Source organism: Netta rufina (assembly GCF_964035555.1).
Source record: "Netta rufina genome assembly, chromosome: 3".
Taxonomy (NCBI): domain Eukaryota; kingdom Metazoa; phylum Chordata; class Aves; order Anseriformes; family Anatidae; genus Netta; species Netta rufina.
In genome coordinates, this window is record NC_140125.1 from 120518961 (window position 1) to 120544480 (window position 25520).

Genomic DNA, 25520 nt, shown 5'->3' on the forward strand with positions numbered 1-25520 from the left:
TTGCTGGTGTCCTTTATCCCCTGCCTTGCCCCCCTTGGTGTCCCTTGTCCCCTTGCCCCACTGGCACCATCCCAGGCCATGCTATGGGCTCCAGTCCCGTGCCCAGCCCCGACCTGGGGCACCGAGCCCCTTCTCCGGTCCCCAAGGGCTGGGCACCTCCACTGCATGCACGTCGGGGCTGAGCACACACCGTTTGGCTCTGCTGGAAGAAAGGTTTTTATTGAGATCTTGGCTTGGACGGGAGACATTTGGGGTGGGCACATTTTGGGGGGACGGGGAGTGACCACGAGAAGTGGCTTCCAGGCACCGCAGAGCCCTGCCAGCTCGCAGATCAGAGCCAGCCCCCATCAGAGGGCACAGACCAGAGCTGGGGGCGCAGCCACTGAGGACCGGGAGCTTTTGGGGTGTCCTGAGAGCCCCAAAGTCAGTAGAACACCTTTTCCAGGTAGGTGTTCAGGAACATCCCCGTGGGGTCCAGCTTCTCGCGGACAGAGCAGAGCAGAATTTGGGGAAGGCCGGGTACATCTTCTCAAAGTCCTTCCTGGTGCAGCTGTGGGCCTGGGGGAGAGAAAAAAAGAGGGGGCTGCCCGTGGGTACAGCCTGCCAGGAAGCCCCCCTGGGTAAAACCACACACGGAGGGGCTGCACCGCATCTCCTCGGGGCACCCATCTCCCTCTGGGGCTCTCCTCTGAGCCTCTCCCAGCCACAAAGCCCCCACCAAGGGACGAGAGAAGGACCCCCCCGAAATGTGAGGACACTTCTACCTTTGCCCAGTGCGGTCTCCCACCGTACTTCTTCATGATGCCCTCGTAGGTCAGCCAGTAGTTGAGCCGGGGCACGTTCTTCCCGTAGGGCCTGAGGGACAGGCAGGGGGGGATATCATCGGGGGCCGTGGAGGGGATCGCACACCCTCCTCCCAAAAATGCTCCCCCAGGGGAGAAGGGCAACCCCAGGGACACGTTGCTGGCTTTTTGGCCAGCACCAAGAGATGGAAACCCTCTTGGAACCATCACAGCAGTGCCTAAGGCCAGGCTGGATGGGGCTGGGGGCAGCCTGGGCTGGGGGCAGGGGTCGTGCCCATGGCAGGGGGTGGCACTGGGGGGGCTCTGAGGGCCCTGCCAAGCCCAAACCCCACCGGGATTCTGTGATTCCATGCCACCAGCGTGGTGCTGGCTGAGCTGTGCGCTGCTGGTGGCTCCCTGGGCACGGCTCCTGGTGCTCCCCAGCACAACCTGGGCAGCAGGAGGAGAAGAGAAGAAGAAGAGAAGAGAAGAGAAGAGAAGAGAAGAGAAGAGAGAGAAGAGAAGAGAAGAGAAGAGAAGAGAAGAGAAGAGAAGAGAAGAGAAGAAGAAGAGAAAGAGAAGAGAAGAGAAAGAGAGAAGAGAGAAGAGAAGAGAAGAGAAGAGAAGAGAGAAGAGAAGAGAAGAGAGAGAAGAGAAGAGAAGAGAAGAGAAGAGAAGAGAAGAGAAGAGAAGAGAAGAGAAGAGAAGAGAGAAGAGAAGAGAAGAGAAGAGAAGAGAAGAGAAGAGAAGAGAAGAGGGGCTCAGCTCACCTGTACATGATGATGTTCATGTAGCAGCTGTCCCGCTGGAAGCAGGGACTCAGCCAGATCCCGTCCCCCCGAGCGAAGCGCACCTCCACGGGGTAGTGGGCCACCATCTTCGGGTTGTTCTCCAGGGCGGCCTTCAGCTCCAGCAGGGCTTCCTTCGTCTTCTCACTGCCCAGGAGCAGCATGGTTAACACCAGATCCCTTTGGGTTCAACCCCCCCAGCTCCATCCCTGGCCCCATGCTAAGTCAGGGCACGTCCCAGTGCCCCCCTCCCATCACTGTCTGCCCCGGGATGTGGTGTGACATGGAATTGGTGGCCCGGGACAAGGGTGGCAAATGTCCCCGTGCTATGCTTGAAGCTGGAAATGGTGCCACCAGCCAGGAGCCCTTCCCTGTGGCCTTGCTCCTGCTCCGTGCACCATGAGCTGGGGCAGAGCACGGGCAGGGGACGGCGTTTGGGGTTTTGGGGTGGCCTGCGGAGCCCTTTACATGGGGATGGCCCAGTCCTGCACGTGCTGCTTGAAGCGACACTCGTAGTTGAAGATCTTGTAGCTGACGGCAACGTTCTCCACCCGGGAGCTGAAGAGGAGCCAGAAGAAGAAGCGGTTGATCCAGCACACCAAGCTGGGCACGAAGGTGCTGCGGGGGGAGAGTGGGAGGGTGAGACCCCGGTGCCAGGGCAGGGAGGCAGTTGCGGAGCCCCAAATCTCATCCCAGGGGTGCTGGGCAAAGGGGGCGCCCCCTGAACTGGGCTGGAGCCCACCCTAGGGCTCAGGGCTTTTTTAGCTAAAAGCTCTCTCTCTGCTGTGCAAACCCTCGGCACGCTGCTCCTGCTGTGTGCACACGAGAGGGCAGTGCAGCCCCCAAGCATCAGCCCCAGCCCTGCTGCTCCTGCACAGGAATCCTCTGGGACAGGAGCAGGGAGCCTTCCTCATCCTCTTCCTCCCAGGGTTGGCTGGATGGGGTGCTGAGGGGACACAGGCCTGCCCTGCCACCGTCCCGGGGACACCCGGCAGCACAGATCTTTGTGCAGAGGTGCAGGGGACGGAGCTGGATGAGGAAAAAAAACTGGGGAAAACCCACCCAAATCCTGAGTGCTGCTTGGATGGTGCCCTTACCTGATCCAGAGCAGGAACTCCAGCAGGTAGTAGCCAACGGCATAATCCCAAAACCAGCTGGCGGAGGAAGAGGGGGGCTGCAAAGCCAAGCAGAGGATGATGATGATGGTCATTAGGGATGTGCGAGGACGGCATCCTTCCCCACCCCACTGGGGAGCACGGGTTTGGAGAAGGGCACCCCAGAACCCCCAGATCTCCGTCCCGTGAGGAAATAGGGCCAGAAAATCCAAAATCCAGTCACAGAAGGAGAGCAGGCTTTGGGAGGGGGGTGCTGAGGGCTTGCAGAGCCCCAGCTGTGGCCGTGCCGAGGGATGCGGCTTTGAGCATGTCTCCAAACTCCCCTTCTCCCTTCCTGCTCGGGCCCGGCGAGCAGCACCTGCCTTGTTGGTGGGGTCCTGGTAGATGACGCTGACGTTCTCGCTGTGCGGGAACCACAGGAATCGGAAATATTGGGATCTCTTCAGGTGGTCCTCCAGGTGATCCAGCACCTGCAGCAACCAGAGGGAATGGGGCCTGGAGGGAGCCGGGACGCACACACAGCCGGGATGTGCGGCGCGGCCCCATCCCAGAGGTGTCCCCTGCTCCGAATGCAGAGTCACCAAATTATTCATAAAGACACAAAAAGGAGCTTTAGGAAAGGCAGCTCTTTAAAGACACCGTGGGCGAGCTGCCTGCTGGCAGCCGAGGACAGCGAGGAGCGGGGAGGCGCAGAGGTGACAGCCGGGACGATGCGGTGACGGGGCTGGGGTGGCTGCAGCCCCAGGACAAACTCGGCTTGCCCCCAGGGACATGGAAAACGAAATCCCCAAGGAAATTTTCGCCTGACCCAGCAGCTCCTGCAGAAATGGGCAGGGACACCCAGCCCTCGTCCCTGCTCTGTGCAAGGATGGCGAGGACGCGTGCTCGCCCTGGGCACGGTGCTCTCAGCTGGGGCTCCATCACCTTTCAAGCAGCCTCCCCGTCCCCCAGCTCCTCTCCCCTCCTCTCCTCCTCCATCACTTCCAGCTTCTCAGAAAGGCTCAAAGACAACCCGGAGGCTTTGCTCCAGGAATTCACTTGACATAAAGGGGGAAGCGTGCAGGGAGCAGTGACCCACGGACGTAACCCCGGGGAGGTCAGGGCTGCTCGCTTCCAGATGGGCCGTTGGTATTAACGAGCTATTAATCAGCAGGCCGGGCTGTTTTAGCACCCAGCACTTTGCTGTGACCCCTCCGTAAGGTTACGGCCATCGTGCACTCGCTGGTGGGACGGCAATTAGTGTTAATTAACAACCAAACGCTGCTGCCAACAGCTGCACATCTGCACTGCTCGCAGAGCCACGAGCTCGCTCCAAGAAGGTCCCAACTCAGCCCGTTTTCTGGCTGGAAAAATCCTTATTTCCAGCTCCTTGCCTCCCCACGGGAACAGAGGGTTGTGCAAGCAGAGGCAGGAGCCACGACCACGCGTTTTGACCCCCTCGGTGTAAGGAACAAGTGCACCGAGGAGCTAAAAGAAGTGGTGGAAAGAAGGGTGCAGCGGGCAGCAGCGCTCTGCAGCCTTCCCAAGGTGATCCTGCTTGTCTTCCCCGAGCCAAAAAAAAATAAATAAATAAAAAATCAAATTGCCAGCAGGGCGACCTTTAAAATGTGCGCCTTTGATCCCTCTGATAGAGCCAGATCGCTCTGAAGAAAATAAAGCCGTCGGCTTTGTAGGCTAATTGCAGCAGAGCCGAGGGCAGCGAGCTGGCCGGGAGTCCTTGGGGACGCTGCCGGCCGCCTGGGCTGGAGGCAGAGGTTGGCAGCGGAAATCTTTGCGCTGTTACGTGGCCAACACACGCAACGGAGATGGCCCTGGAGCACGAAGAGACCCCGGGGGATTTGCTGAGCTTCGCTTCCCTCCCGGAACAAACCCCTCTGCTGCGCAAAGGCCGGGTCAGAGCACGCTGCTTGCCTTGTGCTGTCCATCAGAGCAAAGCAGGAGAGCCGGGGAGCACGGGGAGCTCGTGGTTTGGGGGAGGAGGTGGGTGCTGAGCCTCTCCCTGTTGCCTGTACCCCCCTGGGAGGTCATCTTCCACGCACCAAGGGCAACGCCAGCCCAGGAGGGACCAGGTCAGGCCCTGCACTGCGAGGGGATGCACAAAGATTTGGGCACCGGGTGGCCGTGGGGGACCTGGGCTTGAGGGATGCGCCCCAAGGATCTGGGACACGTTTACACGGGACACACCACGGGGCTTGGGTGGCCTCAGGTGTGCCACGAACCCCCCTTGTCCGCGCCTTGATCCCGGTCACCACGGGCAGCCAGAGCAGCTGGGAGTATTCCAGGGATGGAGAGGATCACGAGGCCAGGAAAGAAGGCATGCAGATCTTACATAACCACAAATCCAAGCCCGGCTCCTCTGACACATATATTATTTGCAACGTCTTAGATAACTCGGGCTTAAATATTTCAGGCAACCTGCTCCCTTGCCATTATTCTCTTCCGCTTCGCTGGGCCGCTCGACATGAAAGCCCGGAGATCTGGAAGCGAGCGAGGAGCAGCGACGACGGGGGATTGATAATGGCATTAATATTTATAGAGTGCATTCCTGCTTCGCCCTCCTGACAGCCCCGAGGGACGGGGAGAGACACGCCGGCCCCGCGGGGCCGAGGGCATGCCCTCAGCCTGGCCCCTGCTCGGCACAAGGCTCCAGCTCCTCGCTAAAAGGCAGATTAGGAGGTGTAAAAGCTTCCTCCAGCTGGCACCCCGCCGTTGCTCAAGGCGAGATTTGTCCTTAGGAGAGCTCCAGGGCAGTGCCAAGCCACCCTGCACACCCCTGGTGCCCCGGGGGGAACGGGGAGGGCACGCTGTGGCTGGTCCAGGTGTCTCCAGAGGCACCTTCCGACCTTGGCCACTTGGAGATTCTGTGAGATTTGGGCTGAGGAGAGGTGCCCGAGCCTGGCTGAGGATGAAGCCACGATTTGCTGGCAGACCCTGCCACATTGAAGTGCATTTAAAGCAGGGAACTCTCTGCCACGGCACACCGGGACAGCCGCAAGCGCTTCCCAGATAAGACACTCCCGAGCCACGAAAACACAAACTTGTGGCTTCTGCAGCTGCAAACACCTGCGAGGAGCTCGCTGCGGGCTGCCAGGGCACACTGAGAAATATCTCTGGGGGTTGCTGTGCTCCTCCAGCTTCCCTGCCTGCCTCCTGGGCTAAACGAAGCCCTGCAGTGCTGCAGCAGTGGTGACAGCACTGCAGGAGGAGATGCCAGGGGACGTGCACGGATCTCCCCATCCTCTTCCTGGCACCTTTTGAGGGCCACCAGGTTGCTTTGGATTAGGATTTACAAAGCCACCCCTGCAGGAACACGTTCAATTCACACTCCTGGAGGTGCTCGAGCCACCCCAACGGGGCGCTGAATAATTCAGCCCTCGAAGCATTACGGGCGGCACTTCTCCGAGCCTTGCTGATCAATCCTGCAGCGAATCCTGCTGTTTTGGTCCAAGCAGCATCCATTTTTCATGAGCCCAGCTCAACCAAGTTCTGTGCCGTCGTTGGCCGGGGCTGGAACTGGGCCTTTGGGACTGGGAACTGGGATGAGACAACGGCTGGAGGTGCTGCTGAGGTTGACGCACCAGCGGGGGTGTCAGACCTCGCAGGAGGACAAAGACAACCAGAAGCTGACTCAAATCCAAGCTCCAGGAGCGTTTTGCTTTCCATCACCACTGTTTTTTCCTTCCTGCTGGATGCTGTGCCTCAGTTTCCCCATCCAGCAAGGTAACTCCTTCCAGCGAGCCCCGTGGTGTTGGGAGGCCACCAGGACTCTCAAGGGTCTACGTGCAGGTGGTGCTGTGCTCTTGATTTTAGCCCCCAGTGATGGGGGTGACCTGGGACACGCTCGGAGCCAACCCTGGGGTGCTCAGCACCCGATTGAGGAGCTCGCCCCATCCAACATCCCGGCACCACGGGGGTGGGAGGGCTCTGAGGAAATGCAGCCAGCAGTTAGGAGGAGTTCATATAATGGCAGAAATGGGGAAAGTTGGTTTTGATGTGTTCCCAGGAGGAAGGGTTCCTTGGAATTGCTCTCCAGAAATGCCCGCGGGGCCTTCAAAATGCTCTCTGAAGGATCTGTCTGCATCACTCCCACCGTAGCAGGGCTACTGTGCCAGACCCTGATCTATCAAAGACCAGGTCAAAGCCTGGTCTTTGTGGTCACCTCCACTGGGGGGGTCCCAGATGGGGCAGCCACCAGTGCCATACACCCCAGTTGAGGTGATTGGGACCTTTGGTAAGATGGAGACAGCTGAGGCCAGTAGTTTGCCAACATGGGAAATCATTTAAAGGGAGTTTTCCACCGTGGGGCTCCATGCAGCTCTGTGGCTGGGTGCTGAGAAGGGATTTCTCATCCCCAGCGTGGTTCCTCTCACATTCAGCTCCAAAAAAAAAAAAAGATTTAAAGCCTGGGAGATGGAGAAGCCCATCCCAAAACCAGGCAGCTCTCACACACGAGAAGGGCTGGAGGTAAGACTGAGAGCACAAGGTGCTCTAGGACCATTTCAGGTGGCCCGTCCTTCGCTGGGAGAAGCGAGGTTGTGTGCAGGGGACGAGCCAGGACCCCAGGGGCTGAGTCAGGCCGGGATAAGTGATGCTGAGAAACGAGGATGATGCTGCAGAGCCACAGCTCCTTTTCTCCAGGCTGAGCAGCTTCACCCCTGTGCCTTTCCCTGCGGCTCTCCCCTCTTGCCCAGCTCCCCTCTGCCCATTTCTCCTGCCGGGAGCTTTGCCCAGCCCCGAGGAGCCCTACCTCGGTGAGGGTGGAAGGGAAAGCCACCTCGTGCAGGTGGAACTGGGGCACGCACTGGAAGGTGACGGTGAGCACGACGCCCAGGCAGCCGAGGTGCAGGCGGGCGGCCTGGAAGATGTCCGAATTGACGGACTCGGAGCACTCCAGGACGTCCCCCGAGGCCGTCAGCAACGAGAGAGCTACGACCTGCCATGAGGAGAGGAGAGACATCAGCAAGCACTCGACCTGGTGTCCCGTCACCAGCCCCAAATCTCGCATCCACCCCAAATCTCACGGCTGGGGGCTGCGCCAGGGTGATCTCTGCTGATCTGCACCCCACCAGCCCCAATCCTGCCCCTTCTGATGTGGTGGCATAAAAGGATCCTTCTCTCCCTGGGGATGCCAGGAAAAGCCATGAGCTGAAGAAATAAATCTCCCCCAAGTGACTTCACCTCTCCACACCCATTAGTGGGGTCACCGTACATGTTTTGAGCTAGGAGCGGGGCATTTTCATAACTGTCTAGTTAAAAACCAACCTGGGCACTGCTGAGGCTTGGTTTGGGGGTGGGCTCCAACATTAGAACTACTTTTCCTTCGGTACAAACTATTTTGTTGGGTTACAGGACCATAAAGCATAGGGACAGAGGAGCCTGGGGCTGGATCATGGTGTTTTAGGGTACTGGGGAATGAGCTGGGCTGGCCTGTGGGGTGGATATGGGGACTCTGCTCACAGCAGCACCCCAGGGGCAGGGTCCTTTCTGGGTCAGGCTGACCAGCCCCAGAGCAGGGACGATCCCCAGAGGCACCGGTCGATGTCCCTGCATCGAAACCATCCCCCGGGTCTCACCTGGGTGGGGAGGATGCCGTGCTTGATCCCGGTGTTGTGCGTCCCCGTCCCAATCACACCGGCTGCTGCCACCTCGGAAACAGCTCCCAGACTGCGGGCAAAGGGGCTGGGTGAGCACCTCAGCCTCCTCCTCGGGACAGCAGACATCCCAAAGCAACACGAGGAGAGGATTCTCCCACACCCCTTCTAGGATATTCCAACATTTGATTGCCATTTGCTGTCAAAAACTCATTTCCAGCCCAATTTCACCGACCACCAGCCTCCTTTGGCCTCCTAGAGCTGCCTGTTGTCGGCCTCCACTCCGTTCAAGGGAGAGGAGCTCTCATCTTATTCATGGAATCACAGAATCCTGGACTGGTTTTGGTTGGAAGGGACCTTAAAGCCCACCTGGTTCCAGCCCCCTGCCATGGGCACGACCCCTGCCCCCAGCCCAGGCTGCCCCCAGCCCCATCCAGCCTGGCCTTGGGCACCCCCAGGGCTGAGGCACCCCCAGCTCCTGGGGCAGCCTGCACCAGGAAGGATTTCCTCCTAATTTCTAACCTAAACCTGCCCTCTCTCATCCTTTTTAGGGTTGGGGAGCAGCGTTTTCCTTCATGACACAGAACACACCAGGCAGGTGGGTGCAGCAGGAGAAATATCAGTGTGGGGTGAAGGCTGCCCTCATCCTGCTCCGAGGCAGGATCAGCTCCTCTATTTTGGGGTTTTGCATTCTGCTGGACCCCAGCAGAAACCAGATCCCAAAGCAAAAAGCCCCGTTCTGCTGTAAAAGCTCTCCAAGCAGCCCCGATTTGCTGTGTCCCAGCACTTGATCCGGGGCAAGGATGGCCACCTGGGGGACACCCAGGAGCAGCCCCGCACGCGTCCCACTCACTTGGCCAGGGCCAGCCCGTGCTTGCTCAGCTCCACGTTCAGATCCGAGAGGAAGATGCCGCCTTCCACCGTCACCTGCTGCTTCTCCTTGTCCACCTGCAAGGGACGGGCACGGGGACGGGCAGAAGAGGAGCTCCCCATGGCACGCTGCTCCTCCCGAGGCGACAGGAGAGCTCCATCCTGAGCTGCTGCCCCTCTCAAACCTCCTCCCAGCCCTAAAAATCACCCAACCCAATGGTGACACCGGTTCCTGCCCTGCTCCTGGTGCCTCATGGGCATCCCCTCTCCCTTGCCAGGCTCGTGGCAGTCAGCAGACAGCCCCAGCAAAGTGGCTCAGCCCTGCCCCGCCAGCTCCTGCTACAAGGACAGCTTCTGGCTCCGTGCTGCTCGCCCTGCTTCTGGCAGGCAGAAGCTGTCGGGGGGAGCCCTGTCTTCGTTAATTGTTGCTGTTAATTACCAGTAATGATCCAGAGCTCAGAATCTGCCGCTACGGTCGGGATGTCTGCATCCTTGACTGCACACACACATGTGCAGGCATGCAGAAACACACGCATGTAGATGCACACACACAGTGTTTGTAACCAGCTGGCCATGCAACCCCAGTAAGAGCCCAGTAAGAGCCCAGTAAGAGCCCAGTGCTCCCTGCTCCCCCGAGGTCTGGGTGCAGAGCACAGACCCCCAGTGGTCCTCATTCTCCCCGAGGTGCTCAGGACGTGATCCAGAGCCCCCCAGCAAGAGCTGTGCCCTTCACAGCATCATCGAAGGGAGCAATCCCCCTTCCTGCTGCGGGGACATTTCCCACCCGACACAGACGTGGACCCGGGGACCACGGACACCCAGACGGGTGCCAAAAGCACCTCTCCAAGCTTGCATCAAGCACGCCAGGAAAGGCTGAGCTGCCAGAGGGCTCCTGTCCACCAGCCGACAGGGCTGTGATGAGGACAAGGGGCTGAGGTTATGCCCCAAGGAACACATCCTAGGAAGACGTCTTCAGCTCCTTGTAGTTTTATAGCTGCTCCATACGCTTCCCGTGCACAGGGAATGCTTTTTTTTGTGGGGGAAATGCCCATTCCCCAGTCTCGTAGCAGCATTTTCAGGGGTTGCTTTAGGAAAACTCCCCTCTCATCCCCTGCCCCAGGTGTGGTGGTGCCAGTGCAATGCCCAGCCACCCCAAAAATGGCTCAGGACCGCCTGGCCCAACGCAGATCTCACCTTGAGGATCCTGTTCATCTTCCCCATCTGGATCATGAAGTCGTCGGTGCAGGCGATGTCGGAAGGCGAGTGGCCGCCCCCCACCACCTTCACCTTCTTGCCCCGCTGCCGGGCCATCTCCAGGATCTGCGGAGGACACAGGGAGAAGGGCAGAGACCCCGACCTCCACCCTCACCTCCGACACCACCTTTACACTCAAAATTCACCTGCTGGGGTTGAAAAATTCCCCCCCCCAGAGCCCAGATCCCTCTTGATGCAGCCCTCAGGACCACCCCAAAATGGCGATAACCCATCGGGGCACCCTGTGGGGCCGCAGTTTTTCCCTGCCTGCTTTCTCCCGGTGCCTGCCCCTTACCTCCCGGACCTCCTCCACCGAGGTGGGCTGGAAGTAGAGCTCCGGGCAGGAGCCGTAGGTTTTGGCCCAGTTCTGGAACCTGACTCCTCCTTGGCCGTGAACCTGGAAAAAACAAATCCAAGAAATGAAGCAGTGCCCCCCAGAAACCCCCCCAATGCCCTTCACACAGCCCCATTTCCCCATCAAAGCCCCTCTTCCCGGGGCCAGGTTCACCAAGGCCTGGCCCTTTGGGGTCTCAGGGGTCACCCCAAATCCATGGAGCCCCAATGGTGACATAAACAGGCCACTGGGCCTGCTGTAGCCAGCCAGGCCCATACTGGGGACATTATGGACATAAATACACATGAAGCCTTGCCCTCCCTCTTCGTGTGGCCCTTCTGGGGACATATATATGGACATAAATACATATGGAGGCCTGCCCATCCCATTTCCATGGCCTCTTCTCCTCTGCTCTGCTTCCCCCTGCCCATGGCCGGCCTGGATGGGGCTTGGGCAAGGAAGGAGCCGACATGGGGCCAGGAACCGAGCCCCAGAGGAGATGGTGAAGGAATTATTTACGATTAGGGTGGTGAGGCCCTGGTGGAGGCTGCCCCAAGGAGCTGGGGGTGCCCCATCCCTGGGGGTGCCCGAGGCCAGGCTGGATGGGGCTGGGGGCAGCCTGGGCAGGGGGCTGGAAGGAGGTGATTTTTTCGGGTCCCTTCCAACCCAAACCACTCCAGGATTCAGTGATTCCATGCTCCGTGCTGCCCCAGCAGACATGTCCCAGCTCAGCACCCTCACCATCCTCTGCCTCCTTCCTTGTGTCCCTTCCTGTCCTACCCCCTCGTCTCATTTTCCTTCCACCCCTCTCTCCGATGCATTCATCTCCTGTGCAAAGACCCCAAATCTGGCCAAATTGCCCCAAGAAGCAGCAGGGGCTCTCCCAGGGGGGTCCCAGCCCCTGCCACCCCAATGCCCCCTTCCCAATGTCCCAATCCCTCCCCCGAAGGCTTTGCAGATCTCCCAAAAGGAGATCGGAGCCCTCGGGGCAAGGAGGCTGCCTGAGTTCATAGGGAGAGGGAACGGGCAGGATCAGAAGTCTGTGGGTTAGGAAAAAATAGAAAAAAAAAAAAAAAGAAAAAAAAAAAAAAAGGAAAAAAATAGGAAAAATCAGAAATCTGTGGGTTAGAAAAAAAACACTAGAAAAAACATTCCTGCTCAGCAGCCGGAGCCTGACCTTATTTCGTAGGAATCTGCTGCCTTCCCTCCCCCCTCTCCTGATAAACCTTCCTTGTTTCTCGTCTCATCATTTAATTTGCTATTAAATCCCCGTCGAAGGTCGCAATAAATGAAGCCCTTCACACGCCTGCACCTCCCTCCCCACCCCGAGCGATTGGAAATCCACCCCCCAGCCGGGTGGGCTCCCCCCTTACCATGCTGCCGGCCTCCTGGAGCTGCTGCTGGAGGTGGGGGGACGTGGGGGTGATGTGGGGCGGCGATGTGGGGTGACGAGGATGGATGATGTGGGGCGATGCAGGGCGGCGATGCAGGGCGATGATGCGGCGCGATGATTCGGGGCGATGGGGGGCAGCGATGTGGGGTGATGTAGGGCGATATAGGGTGATGTAGGGTGATATAGGGTGATGTGGGGCTGCTCCTGCTGCCTGGGTTGGTGAGCAGCTGCTCCACAAGCCTGGGGTCAATGAGTAACAGCCCCGCACCCAGCTCTGCAGGGGGAGGAGAGGGGCTGCGCCCTTCGCCCCAGGCAGGTGGGGGGGAGCCGGGCTTGTCCTACAGGGCTGCTGCGAACCCTGGGGCTCTGGGAGGAGATTCCTCCATGTGAAGGCACGGCATTCCCTGGAGCAGCAGTCGAAAGGGGCAATAGGGAAAAATCCTGCCACGTCTGGGGGCTGGGTGATACCCGGCGGTGTGTGCATGGGGAGCCAGGTTTGGCCTCCAGCATCGCCTCTCCACGTGCACTGGGGTTCTTCCACCACACCTCACACGCTCACCGTGCACCCAAAACTCGCTCCCCGTCAGCAGAAGGGGAGGCAGGACCCGAGCAGGGGCTGGCAGCGGCTCCCCCGTCGCCCCTTTTCATCTGAAGGACGGATGGGCGAGCGAGGAGCGGCGCTTGCACGGCGAGGCTGCGCTTTGGTGATAAGAAAGCTGGCCCCTCATTAAGGGAGGATGATAACGAGTCACCCGAGCTGCCAGCACCCGCAGCAAGGTGACCCACGGGGGGCTCAGGCAGGGAGCGCTGTGTCTGCAGGACGCCCTGGGACACCCGTCCCTTCCCGCACACAATTATTAATAGGGGAAAATTGCTGCTTAATTACAGAGCAGGAGGAGCCTGCGACGGACCCCGCACCCAGAGCTCTCCACGGGTCCCCACGTCTCCCTTCAAAGCTCCTTGGCCTGCCGGCCATCCCGAGCCCCCGCCGCTCTTCCCCTGCCTGTATTAGAGCAAATTAATGAGTAATTCGCCCACACATCTTCCTGCCCGCATCGGCGCCCGGGGAGGGGGCAGCTGATTGGGGTCAGACCCCTCCGCGCCGGCCCAGCTAACAGCTCTGGGGCCAAGTGCTGCACCAGCAGGCGCAAAGGTCAGCAGAGCCTCCAAAAACAGCCCGAGGGATTATTCATTAACAGCGCAGCTGCGGGGTGCACATGTGGCTCCCCCCAGCCTGGGTCTCTGCACGCTTTTGGCACCCAGGGGGGTGACCCAGCTTGGGTCCGTTTACCACTGAGCAGCAGGGAATCCTTTGATTAAATAAATAAATCAATAAATGAACAAGGGGAGGGGGCTGTTGCATTTTGCCAGCTGGTGAAGCTGTTTGTGATTTATTATTATTTTTTTTGAGTGTCTTTGTGAATCAGGAAAGGGTTGGGTGGGATGGGAGCTGCCCAGGCATGCCGCGTCTCCCTCCTGGAGCAATTGCTGCAGAGCTTGGCTTGGGTGCTGCTGCTGCAGACCCCGGGCAGGGCAGGATTCAATCCCCTTGGGTTTATCTCCTCCTCTGCCCCGGGGCCGGGCAGTGCCTGCAGACAGGAGCCGCTGCGGCGCCTCTGCAGCTGCTGGCACAGCCCCGGGGTCCTGCTCCGGGCCGCTCTCCAAAAGCTTATTTTCAGGAAACCTGCAAAAATTTCCGACCTTTGCAGCTGTTTTCCTCACGGTCACATCTCATTCGCACATTGCAACGTGTCCCCAAATTGCAGTGCGTCCCCAAATTGCAGTGTGTTCCCAAATTGCAACGTGTTCCCAAATTGCAACGTGTTCCCAAATTGCAATGCATCCCCAAATTGCAACGTGTCCCCAAATTGCACCATGTCCCCAAATTGCAGTGTGTTCCCAAATTGCACCACGTCCCCAAATTGCAATGCATCCCCAAATTGCAACGTGTCCCCAAATTGCACCACCTTCCCAAATTGCAAAGCGCTCCCAAATCAGAGAGAATCGGGGAATCAGGGAATCGTCTCGGTTGCACCACGCTCCCGAACTGCAATACGTTCCCAACTTGCACCACGTTCCCACGCTGCGACATGTTCCCCAATTGCACCACGGTCCCAAATTGCACCTGGGGGCAGCGGGGTTTGCCCAAACTGCTGGCTCGTGGCTGGAGCACGCGAGGGGGCTGCCAGAGCCGCGACCCCCCCCGTGCAGACGGGGTCTGGGGCTTGGCTTTGCCGCAGAGCTCTCCGAGGGTCTGGGAGGTGAGAGCGATTTGAGCACTGGCAGCAAGCGGCTGCTTTTCTTTTTTTTCCCTCCTTCTTGCTTGTCCATTTAAAAATAAAAGATAAAATTGAATTATGGGCGGCTTTTATTCTTTATTTCTTGCCTCTCCGCCTCCGAGGACTTCATCCTCTTTCTCCTTCCCCCTGATAATTGCTTTATTCGTGCTGTATCAGTGGGATGGGGCCCTTGGACCAGTGTCACCTGCTGTGGGGAGCTGGGTTTTGGGGCTGTCCCAGGGGGGCTGTGACCCCGTACACACACCAGGACCCCCCTGTGCCCCCTGTGGATCAATGGCCCTGCTGCCAGCCCCCTGGCTACCCCACTGCGTTCGGGGAGAAGCCGATTAAAGGCAGAAGAAAAAAAAAAAAAGAGGATTAAAGCCCATTTATAGGGGACAAGGGGACGAGGGAGCCAGCCCCAAAGCCTGGTTTGTGAGGCTGTGGCTGCCCTTCGCACTTTGCCCAGCACCGTGGCACCCTCCCGAGGGGCAAAACCCCGCTGGGAGATGGAGCCAGGCCCCATAGGGTTACCCGAGCTTCCCCAAAGCAGCCCCCAGGGTTGGAATTTAACAGCACCGAGGGCTGAGCCTTGGCTGGGGGCTCAGGGGTAGCCTGAGCCGTGCCCCAAAGCGCCTGTGGTTCACTGCTTCCCCCTGCAGAGTCAATATTCTTCACTGCAGGCTCATTTTTAAGGAGAAACCAGAGGAAATGTGCATTTTCCAGCCCACCCCTGGCACGCGTGGGGCAGGAGCATCCCCAAAACACCTGCACCCCGCGCCCCGGTGCATGCACCCCATGCCCACGTGGGTCCCGGGGGGACCAAAAAAAAAAAAAACAACAGGGAATAAATAATGGGAATCCCAGCTTAAATTCCCATGCACGGGGACAAATCTGGCACGAGGCTGAGGGGCAGGTGGCGAGGTGCAAGGCCGGGCGGGGGTGGCCTGAAACCACCACCCAAGCGGTGCACAAATCCCTCCCCCGGCTGGATTTATTCTTTGCCAAGGCCAAACCGCTGAGTCTCCGCTCTCCCAGGGCCACGCAATGATTTTTCTTCTCGATACTAATATACTTTTTTCTTTTTTTTTTTTTTTTCCCCTTGTTCTTGAAGGTTTGGATTTATGGAGCAGGAACCGCAAAGATTTTTCTCTTCTGAAGCCGGCCTTTTGTGAGCTGCCCCTCGTGCCGAGGCAATTTCTTTCAAGCCTCTGCTCCTTGAATCAAGGACTTGAACCCCCCCCTGGCTTCTTCCTCACATTTTCTGCTTTCTTGATGCTTTGGTGACCCCCCCGAGGAGCTGGATTTTGGCTGTGGGGCATTACGAGGACGTGGCTGGTTCGACGCCTTCATCAGCGCTCACCAAAACATCGTGGATCCATTTTGGGGTGCTTCTTCCCACCCCAGCCCAGCTGAAGCCTTCCTACCTGCCTGTCTCCCCCTAACCTGGCCACTCAAACCCCCATGTGGGGCTCGGTGCCCTGCAGCCCCCCCCAAAATCCCTGTGATGCAAACCCGGGGGCACCCGGCACCTTTCTGGGGGCGTTTGCATGGCTCTGGATGGGGTCCCTTGGGCTCACCACCACCCTGCCCCACATCTCCTTAGGGTCTGGGGGCTGTGGGGTGCCTCTGCGCTGGGGGGGGTCGCTCTGGGCTAACCCCATCCGCCCGTCTGCAGAGCGTCAGAGCTCCCCAAGCGTGCCGAGGATGCGTGCGCCCAGGGGACCTCGGATGCGTGCACCCAAGGGACCCAAAGATGCCCGCACCCACGGGGCTGAAGGCTGCAGGGGAGGGGTCAGGGAGCCTGGGTTGGAATTCAGGGCGAGGGGGCTGCCAGAGCGATGCCTTGCTTTGGATTTTGGGGGGGGTTTATACGGTGTGCAGTGAGGGAAAGGGGCTCGGGAGCCATCCCTAGGGTGGGTGCGGGACCTGGGCACGGTGCGCTTGCAGCTCCAGAGCCCCCCGATGGGTGCAAGCACCCGGGGGGGGGACTGCACGAGGGGCTGGGGGGCTCCCTGTGCCCTTAGGGCTGCGTTCTGCTCTCCTGCAAACGCCTCCGAAAAAACAAGTGACGAAGCCAGCCCCGGTGCCAGCTCTGGGGCCCGTTTGGCAGCGCCCGCTTCGCTCTGCAGGCACGGCCCCGGCCGCCCGGGCAGGCTCTGGGCGCTGCTCCCGGCTTTTATATCCCAGCAGCAGCCTCCAAAACAGCTCAGGAAGCCAGCAGGATGGGGAGAGGAAGAGAGCCAGAGCTCGCTGGGGGATTTACGGGGAGCCGGAGGGAGCGGCTGGGGGGCCCCGCTGGCACCCCGACCCCACAGCCCCCAGGGGTGCCCCCCAGCACGGATCCACACTCAGGGTGCTGAGCGTTTTGGGGGGCTCGCTGGCAGCTCCAGAGGTGCTTGGAAGGGAGATGAGCCGGGGTGAGCAGACGGACAAACCGCAAATCCCGCGCTGAAAATAGGAGCCGGGGAAGAGTTTTTTTGGGGGGGGAAATACCAAGCGTGTTTGCCCGCTCCTTAACGCCGCCCCGGCTGTCTGCTCGCAGCTTCTGCTGGGGCCAGAAAAAGGGGTTGGAGCCGAGGGAAACGGCACGGCAGGCACGAGGAGAGCCCTGGCACCTCGGGGACGCCGGGGATGCTGCGGCACCCCGAGGAGCAGGGGGGATAAGCAGCAGGGGCTCAACCCTCTTACGAGCCAGCAGAGAATCTCCAGGGGTGCCCCAGAACCTCGGGATGGCCCCGGAGGAATTTGTAGGGAAGGGCTGAGCCCGGCGCTGTGGGGACGGGGGGCTGGCACATCCCCAACCCACGCCGAGAGTCGATGGGAGCCCCTGGGGTCGCTTTGTGCTTTATTTCTCCGCGTTTTTTGTGTTTTTTTTTGTTTTTTTTGGGGGAGGGGGGGGCGATTTTGGCAGCAGCATTAATTCTCATCAGTGCATCCAAACCTCTCTGAGCACAACCCCAGAGCACGGGCAGCCCCCCCGGGACGGGGTGGGGGCGATGCAGGGAGCAAGGGGGGGGGGATTTGGGGTGGTGTGGGGGGGGTCTGCCCCCGGCCCCGCTCACAACCGGGACCCCCTGGGCATGGCCACGTCGGGGGGGAGCCCCTCCAGCCACTCCACCAGGATCTTGTTCAGCGCCGCCGGCCTGGCAGGAGGGCACAAATCGGGGGTTGGAGATGGATTCTGGTGGCACTGGGGGGGGGGGGGGCTCAGCCCCCGGGGGGGGGGTCGTTTTTTGGTACCTCTCCATCTGCGTCCAGTGGCCGCACTCCTCCAGGTGACCCCGGCGCAGCTGCGGCACCTTGCAGGGGGGCAGCGAGGGGGCGTGATGTGCTGCCCCCCCACCCGGCAGCGGGGATAAATCCCCCCCCCCACATCACCTCCACCCCCCTCTGGGAAGGAGATCCTGCCCCCTCCACGCTTATCCCCTTCTTTTCCACAGCCCCCCCAAACCCAGGGGTCCCGGCAGGGTTCCCGGGCACCCCCTGGGGGCTTTTCCAGGGGGCCCAGCAGGATTCCTGGGGGCTTTTCCCCCTTTTTTAAGGTCCTGTTTCAGCGTGGGGGGGGCAGGGGGGGCGTGCACCTACCCACTCCTCCATGCCCTTGCTCATGCTGGGGTGCAGCACCGCGTCCTTCCCCGCCGTCACCATCAGCGCGGGCATCAGGATCTGGGGCAGGAGGGGAGAAACACGGGGAAGGGGGTGGGCGAGGGGCACGGCGGTGGTCCCATACCCCTTCTCCTGCATTTGGGGGGGGGGGGCGCAGGATCCGTCCCCACCTTCCTGTCCTTGGCGGTGAGCGCCCAGCGCCAGTTGGGCCGCATGTTCCGGTACCAGTTCAGGGGACCCCTGGGGACGAGGAAGAAAACGGGGGTGGAGGCGTTGGGGTGCCCGCTGCCCCCCACCCCGAAACCCCACAGCGCCGTCCCCACGTGGCCTCATCTCCCCAGGGGTTCGGGGAAAGGGTTTGGGACCCCCCCCCAGGGGTTTGGGACCCCCCCCCCCCCCCTTTTTCCAGCTCCTACCTGAAGCCGGACTTCTGGAAGCGCCGCACGTAGTACTGCAGCTCGGGGCCGTGCAGGATCAGGCTCTCCGGGGGGTTTTCGGGGAAGCCCACCAGCAGCCCCCCTGCGGCACAAAGTGCCAGGATGGATGCGACCACCCCTAAAACTGTGGCCCCCCCAAAAACCCCAAAATTCAGCCCCTACCTCGCTCCTGGATGCCGAGGAAGCGGGGCGCGGAGGGCAGGCGGTCCTGCGGGGAGAGAGCTCGTGGCCCTGTCTGCTTCCTTTTTTTTTCACCTTTTTTTTTTAATATTTTTTGCCCCCTCCTCAATTCCTCCTGCCCTCTGCACCCCCCGGGCACGGCTATTTTAAATCTGGCAGGTTTCTGCCCTGAAGCAAGAGATGAATTTCCAGGGATGGACAAAACGATGGCACCACGGGGAGGACGGAGAGCGCCTCCCCTGCCCTGGTTCACTCTGGTCCCTACTGATGGCAGCACGCCAGCGTCAATTGGAAAGGATGGAGAGTCCCTGAGGGTCACTGGGGCAGTGCCAAGCCACCCCAAAATCCCAGTAACCCCCCCCCTAATCCCTCCTCCAAGCCCCCCTCGTACCTCCTTGCGGGTGGAGCGGATCAGCGCCTTCAGCGTGCGCCCCACGTCCTTCTCCAGCTCTGCCTCCGCGACGCCCTGCGGGGGGAAACCGAGCCCGGCCCGGTGGTTTGGGGGCACAGCACGGGGACAGGGGGCTTTTTTTTTTGGGGGGGGGGGACACAGCGAGAGCCCCAGGGGGCAGCAGCTTCGCCATGGGGCAGGCGATGCCCACGCGGGCTGGGGAGCCCAGCACGGGCACGTCTCCATGCCTCCGGGGGGGGGTTTTGAGCCCCCAAAATGATCAAATTGATCAAATTTCCCCCCCTGACTCACCGGCTCCTGGAAGTAGAACTGGTAATCGAAGGTGGGGATGCTTTTCATCTTCTCCACGATGTCCACGCTGGGGTCGGCGGGCCGGTAGGGGGTGTTGAGCGAGGCCACAGCCCTGCGGCACCACGGGGAGCAAAAAAAAAAAGCCCGATTCAGGGGGGTCGGGGGGCGGGGGGGCACGGAACGGGGTCGGATTTGGGGTGATCCCCGCGGGGACGCACGGCGCCGACCCACCTCACTTTTTCGGGGTAGAAGAGGGCCATGTGCCACACCACCGCGCCGCCCCAGTCGTGGCCGATGAAGACGGCTTGAGGGATGCCCTGAGGGGGGTGGGGGGGACACACAAAAGAGGGAACCACGAGCGGGTCCCCAAAGTGAGCATCCCAACGAAAATCACCCCAAAATAAAGAAACCAAGCAGCAGGCGGTGCCCACAGCGCGGAGAGGAGCTCTGCCGTCCTCCAAAGCAGCAAAAAGGGTGGGGGACACGGGGCACCCCGTTAATTGCCCCGTTAATTGGCAACCTGCCCAAATGGGGATGGAGAAGGGGGCAGAGCTGGCTGGAAGGGGTTGGGGGGGCCCCCCCAGGGCTTGGGGATGCAGCCCCCCAAGGGATTGGGGTGGGCGCATCCCGCCCGGCACCGCGCTTCCCCTTCGCCTCCCTCCCCGCCGTCCCCCGTCCCCCCTTGGGGGCCTCCAAACAAACCCAATTAAAAGGGCAGCTCAGCAGCCGGCTCCTCATTAGCTGACGAGTTAGAAAGGTAATTAAAATTCCCTTCCAGCGGCAAGAGCTCCCCGAGGATGCTGGCAGGGGGGGGGGGGGGGGCGGTGAGGTCCCGTGCTGCCGCTCAGCCCCCTTCCCGTGGGGGACCCCGGGGTGCTGGCGACCCCAAAATTACTTGGGGCACCTGCCATGCTCACACAAAGCCCCCCAAAACGTCAAATTTTGGGGCCAATGGAGCTAAACGTGAATCTCCCCCCCCCGTGGGGTGCAGAAGACCCCCGGCCCCATGCCCACCGGCTGGGCACAGGGTGGGGGGGCGCAAACTGTGGGGCTCCTCACCAGTTTATCCAGGAAAATCGCCAGGTCCTGCAGGAGGGAAGGGACAGAAGGTGAGATGGAGAAGGGGCAGAGCCCCCCAGCCATGCCCCACAGGCAGGGGCTGAGCCCCGGGGGTGGGGGCTCCAACCACAGCCCCCCCCCCCCATATTCGCCCGTGCGCCCGCAGCGCCTCACCTTGCAGATCTGCTCCTGGGAATACTCCTCTATATCTGTAGGAAACCCAAATTCCCCTTGGGGCAGCGCTCACACGGGGGGGCCACGACAGCAGCAGCCCCCCCCCCTGCCTCCCTTTCCACCCCCCCTTCCAAAATTCCCAAGGTCCAGGAGCTTCGGGCAGCACCAGGCGGCACCCGTTTGGGGAAAAATAACAGCAAATTGGGTCAGTGAAGCCAAAAGAACCCGGCTCTGCGCCCTCTGACCCAGCAGATTGGGGCTGGAAAAGCCCCGGGGGGCAGCCAGGAGCACCCACAGCCCCCCCCCGAAGCTGTCAGGATGGGGTCAGCTCACCCAAAGGTGCCGTGGACTCCCCGTAGCCCTTCATCTCCAAGGCGATGACGCGGAACCCGGCGTCAGCCAGCGCGGGGATCTAGGGGGGCGAGCAGAAAACGGGCACCCCCAGGGGCAGGCAGGAACAGGGGGGGGCAGGAGGGGCACGAAGCCACCCCCGTGCCCGTAGGGGGGGTCCCAAATCCCTGCGTGTCCCTACCTGGTAGCGCCAGGACAGCCAGACCTCGGGGAAGCCGTGACAGAGGCAGACGGGGGGGCCCTGCCCCATCTCCACGAAGTGCAGCTGGACGCCAGGCTGCAGGGGGTGGGGAGCCCTCAAGCCAGCTCGCTCCACCCAGCACCAGCTTTAGGAGCACCCTTGGGTGCTCCTGCCCTCCCTAGAGCCTTTTATGTGGGTTTTGGCACGCGGTGCCGGGGTGAACACCCCCAAACTTTACCCGTATGGGGACGTAGCCGTGGCTCACGTCAGCCGGGTCGCAGGCGGTGGGCAGGGGCTCGTCCTGCTGGAGAAGCTGCAGGGCACGGGACGGGCTCATGGGGTGGAGAACGGGACCAGGAGCCGTGCACCAGCACCACAGCACCACCACGTCGCACCCAGAGCCACCCCAAGTCCCTCGGGGCAGCAGTAAGGCACGAGGGTGATGCGGAGCCAGTGCTGCAGCTTGGTTCCCCTTCCAGCACCGAGCCCTCCCCCGGACCCCAAAAAGCAGAACCTGAGGCTGCCGGCTCTGCAGAACCCCGGGGAGGGATCGGGATGTCCCCAGGGGATGGCAGGGTGCCCGTCCCCACTACCTGCCTGCACGCCCGAGAGCTCCTGCAGCTCCTTCAGGACCGTCTGGGTGTCCCTGACCAGGATGGTGGCCATGCCCAGCTCCCGGGCAGGCTTCAAATTCTCCCCGATGTCATCCAGGAGGATCACCTGCAGCAAAACCAGGGCGAGAAGCTGCTGCTGGGGGCACCCCTGGGTGCCCCGTCCCCCCCCAACCCCACATCCTTGGGCTCGGGGAGCTCTCCAAGGAGCACGGCTCCGGCACCCGAGGCAGCGACCGAGGGCTTTGGGTGCCAGGGGTGCCCCTGGGTGTCCTTGGGTGCCCCTGGGTGTCCCTGGGTGTCCCTGGGACACCGTTGATGTCCTTACATCCTGCGGTTTGGCCTGCAGCACCTCCAGGGCGTGGGCGTAGAGCCGGGGGTCCGGCTTGTGCAGCCCGGCGCGGCACGACTCGATCACCACGTCGAAGTGCCTGCGCAGCGCGCCCAGCAGCGTGGCCGTGAGGAGCCTCCCCACGCTGTCGTCCACCCAGTTGTTGGTGAAGATGCCGGTCTTGAACCCTAGGGGAAGGCAGAAGGGGTCAAACACCTTTTTCCCCCTCTTTTTTCCCCCCCCTAATTTCATCCCAGCGCAAAAGCGGGAGCGGTTTTTCGGGCGTCACAGCCTAAAAACCTGCTTTGAAGGCTCTGCCTGCACCACAGACAGCTTGGTAATAAACCCAGCGCGCCCTAAAACCCTCCAGGAGCACCAAAACCCCTTTGGGTCCACCCCACGGGGCTGCCCTCCCTGTCCCCAAGGCTTATTATGGGGCCAGCAGGGACCCGGTGCGCCCTGCGGCACCGCTGCCGGGGGCGCAGCAGGATCAGGCCCCGGTGCTGGGAGAAATCAGCGCGACCCCAAATCTGCTGCACGGGGGAATCGAGGCACTGAAGACGTTTTCTGGGCTTTTTCCACATGTGCACAGCCAAAATTTGGCCAGCCCAAGGCGGGACCCACAGCGGGGACATCACAACCCGGGGGCGCACGGGGTCCCGGGTGGGGACGGTGCCTCGGGACCACCCGGGGACCCCCCAAACCCATGGGATTTGCTGGGAAAAGGGGGATTCTGCCCCCTCCTGCACCCACCATTCCTCCTCAGCACGCCGGCGGCCCGCAGGAGGGGGGCATTGACCACCCCCTTGGTGGCCATCTCCTCGAAAACCCGGGCGATGGAGAAGGTGGGGGGCAGCGCGACGCCCGCGGCCGAGGCGCGCTGCTTGCAGCCCTCCTCCGCCTCCGAGAAGAGCTGGAAAAAAATTTAAAAAAAAATCAGCAAAATCAGCAAAATTCCAGCGGATCCATCCGGAGGGGGGGTCGGGAGCACCCCCTGGGCTCACCTGGGACAGGGTGATCTGCCCCCGCATCAGCTTGGCGTGGGGGCTGTCGGGGCCGCCGGCAAGCAGAACATCCCGCAAGAAATTGCTGCAAAAAAGGGAGGAGAGGTTGGTCCGGGGGGGGTTGTGGGGACCCCAAAAGCAAAGGGAGGGAAAAATCCTAAAGCTTGAGGGTGGCTGGGGGGTGCCGGAGCCTCCCCAAAACCAAAGGGAGGGAAAAACCCTAAAGCTGGGGGGTGGACACGGGGTGCTGGAGCCGGGGGGGGACCCCAAAATCAGGGGGAGGGAAAGACCCCAAAGCTGGGGAAGGGTAGGATATGGGATGGGGAGGATGCAGGGAGCGGGGCCAGCTTCTCCATCTCCTGCTCGTTACGGAGCTGCCCATTAATTTCGGGTGGCAGCTCAATTACTTCGCCCCGGCTACGCGACGGGGGCCGATCTGCCAGGGGAAAAAAGAAAAAAAAAAAAAATAATAAAAATGCCGAGAGAGAAAGAGGTATTTTGTCAGCTGCAGCTCGGGGAAGAGTAATTTGCCCTATCAGGAGATCACAAAAGGGCCTTCTGGGGAGGCCATAAAATAAAATCCCGGCGGCTGGCTCCGGGACAAAGCTCTCCGAGCCGCACACATCCTAAAACAAAGCGGCGCTGCTCGTGCCAGCGGGCTCGCTGCCCCCTTTTTTTTTATTATTTAATAAGGTGAAGGAAATAAACGTCTCGCCGCCTGATCAGGGGAGGAATTTATGGCTCCTCCTGCCCCGCGTCCTCCCGGTGCCGGTGTTTCCTAACGCCTTGCTTCACCCCGGCCACGCTGTAACGGGGCCAAAGAGCAGCAGGGGAGAGGGCTCGGCTGGTGAACCCCTACCCCAGGGCACCCCCGCGGTGCTCCCTGCCCTACAAAGACACGGAAAACCCCGTGCCCACGCAGCCACGGGGCGCTGAGGGCAGGATGAACCTGCTGGGCGCAGGCTCGTGGGGTTTTTGGTGCCCTAGGACCCCGGGGATGTAGGGCAGGGGGGTCCCTCGGGTGCCCGGGTGCTGTTTTTTGGGGTGCTGTGGGGCAGGATGGGGTTAAACACCCGATGTCAGCCGCTTGGGGCTGCGTCCAGCAGTGTTTTGGGGAGCGGTGCCAAGGGTGTAAAGGGTGCTGCGGGGTGGGCGGGTGGCGAAACGGCCCCGAGGGAGCCCGGTGGGGGTGCCCAGCTGTGGAGGGTGCTGGTGCGGGGGGATCGGAGGGGCTCTGGGGTGCGACACCCGCACTGAGCACCCCGTTTGGGGATTTGGGGCTCGGCTGCTTTCTCTCAAGGTTCCCCCAAAGGAGTCAGCAGCTTGCCTCACCGCCAGGAGGGTGCCCCGTCCTGCCCCGTCCCGTCCCATCTTGTCCCGTCCCATCCCATCCCGTCTCGTCCTGTCTCATCCCATCCCACTCTATCCCTCCTGTCCTGTTTCATTCTGTCCTGTTCTGTCTTGTCCTGTCCCATCCCATCCCCAACCCTCCCGTCTTGTCCCATCCATCCCCTCCTATCCCATCCCATCCCCATTCCCAACCTATCCCCATTCCCATTCCTTCCATCCCATCCAACCCCTTCTATCCCATCCCAACCTATCCCATCCCATTCTATCCCTCCTGTCCCATCCCATCCCATTTTGTCCCATCCCATTCCCATTCCCATTCCCATTCCCATCCCTATTCCCATCCTGTCCCTTTCCTTCCATCCCATCCAACCCCTTCTATTCCCTCCCATCCCATCCCATCCCATCCCATCCCATCCCATCCCATCCCATCCCATCCCATCCCATCCCATCCCATCCCATCCCATCCCATCCCATTTTGTCCCGTTCCATCCCATTTTGTCCCATTCCCACCCCATTTTGTCCCATCCCCCATCCCCACCCCACCGCGGCACCCTCGACGACCCCACTCCCTCCAAACCGCCGCGGGCGGCGCCGCCACACACAAAATCCGCCTCGTCTCCACGGTTCTCGTGCCGGGCGGCGCTCAACCGCGGCGCGGGCGGGCGACAAAAAAACACAACTCGGGTCCAGGTGCCTCCGGGCCGTACCGGGCCCTACCGGGCCGTACCGGGCCGGGCCGGGCCGTACCTGGGCAGGCCGCAGTCCCGCTCGCAGGTGCCCAAGTGGTGCTGCAGGCCGGGCCCGAACAGCACGCCGCCCAGGTCGAACAGCACCGCCCGCCGCGACATGGTGACCGCCGCCGTCTGCGCCGGGACTCGAACCCGCGACCTCTGGCACACCGGCACGCCCATCAAGCGGTAGTCACGCCCCTGACCACGCCCCCGCCTCTCTGGGCACGCCCCTCGGGCTCTGGCCACGCCCACTGCCTGCGGACCTTGGCCCCCGGCCCGCGGCCTCGCGCTGGGTCCTAGCGCCGCCCGCTGCTGCGTGGATTCTCGGAGGGCTCGTATGAGGCTGAGCGGGGGGCTCCGTGCCATTGCTCCGCCGGGCCTCGGCTACGCAGA

At 61.3% G+C, this 25520-nt stretch overlaps 2 protein-coding genes across 2 annotated transcripts; both read right to left on the bottom strand.

Moving 5' to 3' along the window:
• Positions 1-453: 453 nt before the first annotated feature.
• On the bottom strand, positions 454-10457 carry LOC311207652 (L-gulonolactone oxidase-like; the record flags this gene model as incomplete). The annotated part of the gene is made up of 10 exons (XM_084283794.1): positions 454-558; positions 765-855; positions 1553-1717; positions 2039-2188; positions 2668-2744; positions 3048-3155; positions 7433-7618; positions 8259-8349; positions 9130-9224; positions 10341-10457. The coding sequence occupies 10 exons, from the start codon at positions 10455-10457 to the stop codon at positions 454-456; spliced, it is 1185 nt and encodes a 394-aa protein (XP_084139920.1).
• Positions 10458-16899: 6442 nt separating this feature from the next.
• On the bottom strand, positions 16900-25271 carry EPHX2 (epoxide hydrolase 2). Its single transcript, XM_084283664.1, has 19 exons — positions 25144-25271; positions 23047-23131; positions 22796-22955; positions 22040-22230; positions 21698-21820; positions 21339-21413; positions 21101-21196; positions 20902-20980; positions 20569-20603; positions 20395-20421; positions 19567-19652; positions 19336-19447; positions 19024-19098; positions 18615-18660; positions 18432-18534; positions 18186-18255; positions 17995-18075; positions 17650-17708; positions 16900-17552 (listed from the first exon to the last, which is right to left on the bottom strand). Exons 1-19 carry the CDS (start codon positions 25242-25244, stop codon positions 17468-17470), a joined length of 1689 nt encoding a protein of 562 aa, XP_084139790.1. The 5' UTR covers positions 25245-25271; the 3' UTR covers positions 16900-17467.
• Positions 25272-25520: the final 249 nt, after the last annotated feature.